The sequence below is a fragment of the Arachis ipaensis genome, chromosome B8 (assembly GCF_059453495.1).
Source record: "Arachis ipaensis isolate K30076 ecotype BB chromosome B8, ASM5945349v1, whole genome shotgun sequence".
Classification (NCBI taxonomy): domain Eukaryota; kingdom Viridiplantae; phylum Streptophyta; class Magnoliopsida; order Fabales; family Fabaceae; genus Arachis; species Arachis ipaensis.
Window position 1 is genome coordinate 123455339 of NC_142443.1, and position 8360 is coordinate 123463698.

General features: G+C 34.0%; 1 protein-coding gene across 2 annotated transcripts; it reads left to right on the plus strand.

Moving 5' to 3' along the window:
• Positions 1-3025: 3025 nt before the first annotated feature.
• On the plus strand, positions 3026-8085 carry LOC107613606 (protein PNS1). Of its 2 annotated transcripts, none has more exons than XM_088496880.1 (5): positions 3026-3209; positions 3298-3654; positions 3741-4658; positions 6018-6251; positions 7681-8085. In XM_088496880.1, the coding sequence occupies exons 1-5, from the start codon at positions 3192-3194 to the stop codon at positions 7855-7857; spliced, it is 1704 nt and encodes a 567-aa protein (XP_088353006.1). In that variant the 5' UTR covers positions 3026-3191; the 3' UTR covers positions 7858-8085. The 2 variants fall into 2 exon arrangements, with proteins under 2 accessions (XP_088353006.1, XP_088353007.1); XM_088496881.1 differs by having other exon boundaries at positions 3048-3209; positions 3744-4658.
• Positions 8086-8360: the final 275 nt, after the last annotated feature.

An 8360-nucleotide genomic window follows, 5' to 3' on the forward strand; every position in this document is an offset into this window, starting at 1 on the left:
TTTTGGTTTAGTGGTCATCTATCATCTTCTATATTTTGCAATAAGTGTACTCGGGTTTAAAACTTGACTGATACTAAATGGTAGATAGAATTCTTAATGTTGTGTGTGTGAATATGATGTGAGTGAGTTTGTAATGTTTAAGATTGGAAATTGTATCCATCCGACAAAAAAAAAATATAAAAAGAATCTTAGGAGCCAACATTACATAGCTAATATTGTAGCCAATATTTTATAGAGGGACAAATTTTGTTGGTAACAAAAAATTCATCTGTAATAAAAATTAAATTTATCTGTAAATTTGTTTGTAATAAGTAATTTTCTAGTTATGACTTATGAGCATATGTTAATGGTCAATAACACATGTAGAAAATAAAAAAAAATTAGAGAAAATGACAAATAGGTCCTTGACCTTTTGTCCCATGGACATTTTCGTTCCTGACCATTGAAAAATACTTTTAAGTCCCTGACCTTCACAAAACTTGGACGGATTAGTCCCTGACGGAGGCATTTGGACGGATCAGTCCCTGATAGAGGCATTTAGACGGAGGGACTGATCCGTCCAAGTTTTGTGAAGGTCAAGGACTTAAAAGTATTTTTCAATGGTCAGGGACGAAAATGTCCGCCGGACAAAAGGTCAAAGACCTATTTGTCCTTTTCTCAAAAAATTATTATAGATATTCAATGGAGGTAGATGACATTTTTATTTACAAAAGGTATCATTTTTTTATTTATAACGTGTATTTAATTAGACGAGTGTGGTAAAGTTCGCCGAAAAGTAGGTGAACTTCACGCTAGGGGTGAGCACGGATAGCAGGTACCCGATTACCTGTCCGAACTGTAACAGCCCAGACCACCCGCTAGCACGATATTGTCCGCTTTGGCACACAAGGCCTCACGGTTTTGCCTTTGACGATAGGGATGCTAGCCGAAGCCCCCCACACTCACTCGTCAAAACGCGTCATGCTAGGGAGAGGTATCCACACCCTTATAAGGCATGCTTCGTTCCCCTCTCCAACCGATGTGGGCCTTACAATCCACCCCCCTAAGGGAGTCCAGCGCCCTCGCTGGCACATCGATCCGGGTTCTGGCTCTGATACCATCTGTAACAGCCTAGACCACCCGCTAGCACGATATTGTCCGCTTTGGCACACAAGGCCTCACGGTTTTGCCTTTTACGATAGGGATGCTAGCCGAAGCCCCCCACATTCACTCGTCAAAACGCGTCATGCTAGGGAGAGGTATCCACACCCTTATAAGGCATGCTTCGTTCCCCTCTCCAACCGATGTCTGTAACAGCCCAGACCACCCGCTAGCACGATATTGTCCGCTTTGGCACACAAGACCTCACGGTTTTGCCTTTGACGATAGGGATGATAGCCTAAGCCCCCCACACTCACTCGTCAAAACGCGTCATGCTAGGGAGAGGTATCCACACCCTTATAAGGCATGCTTCGTTCCCCTCTCCAACCGATGTGGGCCTTACACGAACTCGAACCGAACCAATTAAATTGGTTCTGGAACCAACGGGTAATTGGGTTCAACCCGAACCAAACCAATGGCCTTTGTTAGTGATTGGTTCGGGTATCGGTTCTGAGGGTGCAGAATCCGAACTAACCCGTGAACCCGATCATATATTATATATATATATATATATGACTTTTAGTGGTTTTTAGTGAGATTATTCACTATTAATATATTTGAATTTTAATGAGTTTAGTTTTTAATATATTTGGTGTTTAACATGTTTAGATTATTTATATTAATGTTACATGTTTATTGTACTTGTTGAATTTTTAAGATAAAAATTTGGTTTTCTTATAAATTTCAAAGTCATCGGATACCCAATTATCCGAACCGAACCAATCCGTTCTTAATCGATTTGGTTTGGTTCGGGTACATACACAAAAAATGCAAATCCGAACCAAACTGAAACAATTATATTTTGATCGATTCAATTCTAATTTCACCTTGAACCCGAACCAAACCGACCCGTACTCACCCCTACTTCACACATTATGTGAAGTTCGTCGGAGGTTAGGCAAACTTCTCCTAAAAAAAAAAAAAAGATTTTAAAAATTAAAGATAGAATTTTTTTTCGAAATTAAAATTTCTTTTATTTTAGTTTAGAAAAAAATATGTCATGTTTGCCATGAGAGTGCAATTAACTTCATCCTCATCTTAATTTTGATCAGTAATTTCATAGTTTTCTTCAAATTTCATGTGTTTGAATAAGGTTCTTCAACCTTAAAAGAAAAATGTTCGAACTCAACTTATCTTGATGATAGATATTTGTGATGAGTTTGATAATAGACTAAAAATATTTCTTACATACTCGTCTAGAAAACTTGAAAAAAAAAAAGTCTATCAGGCCAACAATTTTATTAAAATTTGGTGAGCATTTAACTAACAAAAAAAATAAACAATTTTATAGCATTAGATATAATCTAATACTATAAAAATATTAATAATGACTAATTAATAACTATAAATTATAAAATTTATTGCTCCTAACACTCTTCATAAAAAATAATAAAATTGTCCAAATGAATTTATATCTTTAAAATAAAAAATTTTAAAATTCTTCGACATCTTTAGTATTTTCATTTTACTCGCCATATTTTAGAAATTCACTAAACAGTAAACACTATTTCCTTGCAAATCACAAATTCGTTTTCCATATAATTTTTTCATTCTAAGTTTCATATCATCATATATCAACCGTGCCAATTACCTAAAAAATAAAATTCGTGTGAGACTGAGAAGTGAGAAGGACGCACGTCCTTAATGACCTAAAGACTAAAGTCTCTTTATCCTATCCACCTAACAAAACCACACAACGAGCCCCATTCCCACGTGCTGTGTTTTTCACTTTTTTCTGACACGTGAACAAGTTGCTGTCTGCCCTGTGGCGTGTCCCGCAGCCACAGGCGCGTCCCTCCACTCTCTACTGCATCGCGTTGGTTCCACAAAACCCCTCGTGGGTCCTACGTGGCATTATTACTGCACTTTATGCCGAGGCACGGTGTAAATAAACAAAAATTTGATAATCCAAGTCCAAAATGAAAACAACAATGAAAGCCAGTAACGTCATCTACCAAATTCCACAACACCAACATCATCAACAATAATATTCCAAAGCACCAACACCGTCACGCATCACCACCATAGGAACTAGCCTCAAGTTTCCTCAAATGGGTGCTGCTGAACCAGTAATGAAATTTCCATTTTCTTTTTTAAACAGGTTGCTATTTATATCTGCAAAGTTCGTTCGTTCTAATTTTTTTGGGTATGTGGTAGGTGGTTGAGAGAAGGAATGAAACTGGGAATGAAGTTGAAGTGAGAGAAAGGGATGCAAAGATAATTGAGGATTTGGAGAAAGGTGAAGTGGGTTTTGAAGAGAGAGTGATTCACCATGAAAATGAAGGTAATAATCAGCAGCGTGATAATAACAACCATGAAGAAGAATTTCAGCTCCGAATGTTCCACAGGTTGAACCCAACAAACCCTTTAAGGATAGTGATTAACAGTAACACCAGAGTTGCAGCTCCTTCTCCTCCTTCTCATCAATCTCAACGCTCTCACCCTCCTCCTCCTCCTCCTTCTCGTTCTATTCCAACTCCATCTCCCATTCCTATCCCACAACAACAACATCAAGTACGTAACTTGCATTTTTGGAACATGTTTTACCTTTTTAAGCTTTAATTAGTTGATTCTGTTTATTTGTTGTTTCCTTTTTTCAGCAGCATCAACCGGTGACTTTGAATTCCAAAAAATATACCAACAGAATATCCTTGTTTCTCTTTGTTCTGCATATGTTCTTGGCAATTGTTCTTGTCTGTTTTCTTGTGTTCAAGGGGGTCCAAGGTCTCATCCAAGCATCAGATTCTTCCATGAAAAGAAAAGAAAAAAATGTTTTAAAGTATTTGCTTCCTCAAGTGGAAGCTGCATCTTTCATGAGCATCATTCTTGCATTTGTTTGGCAAGAAGCAATCAGGAAATGGCCCACTTTTATGGTCCATTTCATATTATGGTGCACTTTTGTTATGTCGCTCGCCGCAGGGATTCTATTAATTTGTTTCCAGATGCCTCCTTCTGATGCTGTTGGTGTGTGTTTCATTGCATTCGCAATCGGAAACGGCTTGTATGCTTGTTGGGTTAGTCATAGGATCAAGTTTTGCTGCAAAGTCTTGAGTCTTTCACTTCAGCCTGCGGCTAAATTTCGCGACTTGAACAAGACTACATATCAGATGCTCGTGGCCGGGTTCTTGTGGATATCCTTGTGGATTCTGGCAGTGATTGGGTCATTGAATTTCTATTTCCCACCTTTGATTATCATTGCCTTGGTGTTGAGCTTGGCTTGGACCACAGAGGTTATGAGGAATGTGGTTAACATCACAGTTAGCAGGGTTATTGCATTGTATTACTTGAGGGGAATGCAGTCTAGTACCCAATTCTGCTTCCTCAGAGCAATGACTCGGAATCTTGGAAGTGCTTGTTTGGGGTCTCTGTTTGTTCCTGCAATTGAAGCACTGAGAATTGTTGCCAGGGCTCTGAATTTGCTTGAGGGGGAAGATGAGTTCATGTTCTGTTGTGCTCATTGTTGCCTCAATGTCATGGAATCGATTTTTAGAAATGGCAATGGCTGGGCATATGTACAGGTAATTTTGCAAAATAAATTAGTAATGGTGAAAACTACATGCACTTGTGAAGTTGATAGTTGAAAATAGTTAGATGATAATTTAGTCAAACGTGTCAAAAATCATATAACAGTTTTCAATTATCAACTTCTCATGAAGACAACTGCATGAAAGTCTTCGTCATTAGTAATAGCTAGTAGCTACTCATAATCTGCATATTACTATGTTACATAATGAATCTATGTCATTTGGTGTTTATGAATTGTTAGTCTTTGATTAGGAATAAAGTACCGAAATTATGCACAAATACTATGTCTCTGCCAATATTATCTATGGAAGAACCAAAATATTCAGAAGCCTTAAGGAAAATTATCCACGAAAGTTCATGTCGCCAACAAAATTACTCGACTTTTGGGTAGGTTGTCAAAAGAATCAATGCTTTTGGGTATGCTGGAAGAGTTTTTGTTCTTCCATGATAATTGTCATAGAAAATAATCCTTTATTGGTAAGTTTGGAACTAAATTACTCCTTTGACTAGTGTTAAAATTGAAGCCTGATATTCAGGATTTGGCTGGTTCCAGATAAGAATGGAATCTGTATTTCTTAAATGTTAAAATTGAATTTTCATTCTACCTAAGCAGCCAACATTTATCTGGTTTCAGAGTGAGGACAGGAATTTGCATTAAATATTTTTTTCATTGAAATAAAAGTTTTTACTTTTATTTGTAAATTGAATAGTTATTTCACAAAAAATTATTGATCTTTTGGTACTCTTTAGATTCTTGTTTGTATGTGGTCCCTACTGGGTTTCAAATAGTGTTGTAATAATTTTCCCTTGTTCTGAAGGTATTACCTAGCAATCACTATCTCATTCTCATAGTTGGTGCTGTGAAAGTGATCCTCTTCCCTCAATTTAATCAACTTAATAAATTATTAAGCTTGAATGCATGATAAAAATTCATGATTTAGGAAGTTATTTAGTCAAATTCTAGTATGAGAACGTTTTGGTGGCTATCATGGCTTATATATAAGTGTTATTAAGATTAAAGTCACATTTTTTTTATATTTTGGTAACTCTTTTTTCTTTAGTAATATTTTTAAAGCGTTGTTAAATAATAAAAAAACGTAATTTTAATTTTAGCAACATTTCTTAAGATACTGTAGCCACCATAGCATAAGCATCTTAGAATGCGCCTATTATTTATCCTTTGTTCTTAATTAAATGCCACCTACACTTTTTTGGTGCATCAAAAAGTGAATATATCTAGATATAAATATCTCCAAATAACCAAAAAGCCAAGGTGACAATTAATAAAGAACGGAAAGCATACTTAAATTACTTTTGGATCTTATCTGGATTTTAATAATTCATGTTAACAGATAGCAGCATATGGAAAAGGTTTTGTAATGGCATCTCAAGATACTTGGGCCCTTTTTGAGAAGGAAGATATGGTGCCGATTGTTGACTCAGATATAACAAGCTCAATTTGTTTTCTTACTGGAGTTTGCAGCGGTTCTATATGTGTCATTGTGGCGGCTGCTTGGACCTATCATGTGCACCGAAGTTTCACAGCCACTTTGTCACTCCTCACATTCTTCATTGGATACCTTTTGGTTGGTACCCTTTGTTTGACCTACCTTTTCTTTTCATTACTATTTGTTTGGTTCAAAATGATTAAATTAAGGAATCTAATTGAACTGCTAAGTAATAAATTAAGTTTTTGATAATTAATAGTAGAAAAAAAAATGAGTAAAATATATATTTTGTCCCTAAGATTTGGTAAAAAGTTTTAAAATATTCTTAAATTTATATTGTTTTAATTTTGTTCCAAAAATTTTCGATTTACATCAAATATACTCATGACAGCTAAATTTTCAAAAAATTTAAGACCAGTCCAATAATTTTTATTTTCTCTATGGTGTAAAGCTTTTCTTCCTCCATCACATATGGTAAAGTTTCAAGGTCGAACGTGTGAAAAGAAAATTTTATTTTCAGTATATTATTATTAAGAGAAAAGTGACAAATAAATCTCTGGAAATTTATATTTCGGATATATTAATTCCTAAAAAAAATTTCCAATAAAGTCTTTTAAGATAACAGAGGTAGACACACTATCTTTAAATTAGTCTCTATGATTAGGATAGAAGGTTTTAATTTGAAGTAACTTGTCCATGTTTGTTGTCCTGAAAGACTTTATTAATACTTTTTTTAGGGAATAATCTATCCAAAATGTAAATCTTCAAGAATTTATTTGTCATTTTATTCTATTATTAAATAAAAAATGCTACGTACATAAAAAATCAATAACCAAATCAACCACTATGAATTTATACGGCAATACATATAGTGTTTAATTTAGGGTAAAACACTTAATTAAACCAAGTACCAACCTATATTACACAAAAATCCCAAAACGAATAACTATACATGTATGTCTCCATTCATATTTCTATATAATTCGAATTGATTGAATTCGATTTATATATTCTGATACTTTCTGATACTAAATTGAATCAATATTATTCGAATTAGTAAGGTTTCAAATTTCATTCCTAAGTAAATCAAATCTATTAACATCGATTTACATGAAACCTTACTAATTCAAATCATATTGATTCAATTTATTAGTATCAGAATATATAAATATGAATGAAGATATACATATAACATTATTCGTTTTGGGACTTTTGCGTAATATATTATTTTTTTATTGTGTATTTTGTATTCTAATATATATTTTATACAAATTGATTTATTAGTTGATTTTTTTTATATTCTTACCAACCAATACATATCCTTTTGTAATAATAGATACTCCTTTTCCTCGAGTTGGAGATAGAAAAATCGGTTCTATTCCAAGAGAGTTATATTCTTTATATGCCTGTGGTATCTCACATGGTCGAATAAGATTATCTCCAATTAAAATATAATATATAGTGTACCAAAACCAATTAAATAAAAAAAGAACATCATTGTCAAATTCATAATTTATTGGCATGTGACGAACCACTAACATTATGTATGAACTTGCTGACAATGCAGACTAGGATAGCCATGGCAGTGCCTCATGCCTGTGTGAGTTGTTATTATGTGTGCTATGCCGAGAATCCAGAGAACAGGCTATTTGATAAAACAATCAAGGATCGTCAAGCCTTGTTAAAAACAGGCCGTGATGCGGCTGTGCCTACTCCAAGGATTAGGAGGAATACAAGGAGTTAACTTGCGTTGTGTTAGATATATAAACGGAAGCTTTAATTTTAACATTCTCTTCTTGCACTGTGCATATTTCAAACTTCATAGAGTAGAGAGTACAGTCTTCAAGATGTTGCATAGCTTTTGGTTGTACAAAAATGTGGGATGTGGAAGTTAGGTCAATGAATTATGATAATACCACGATGGCATGATGAGGTGGTTTCGCTGGGAATAATCAATTATAAATTGAAGGAATGTGGACCAAATGGGATTAATCAACACGAGCACTATAAAAAAAAAAAAAAAAAAAAAAAAAAAAGAAAAGAAAAAAAGCCACTCTGTCTTTTTTTAAAGATATTTTTATTAATTAAAATTTAATACATATAATTAATTAAATTATATTATTTTTGTTAAAATTAGGTTAGACAAATTAATTTGATCGAAAAAATAGTAAATTAAATTTTGAATTAGTTTAAATTAATATTATTTTTTTATAAAAAATGACTATAATACTCTTATTATAAAAAATG

Bases quoted from the DNA above. Each gene is read 5' to 3' on its own strand.
- LOC107613606 (XM_088496880.1), top strand. The intron at 4,659-6,017 runs GTAATTTTGCAA...TCATGTTAACAG, and splicing joins ATGGCTGGGCATATGTACAG to ATAGCAGCATATGGAAAAGG. The intron at 6,252-7,680 runs GTTGGTACCCTT...CTGACAATGCAG, and splicing joins TCTTCATTGGATACCTTTTG to ACTAGGATAGCCATGGCAGT.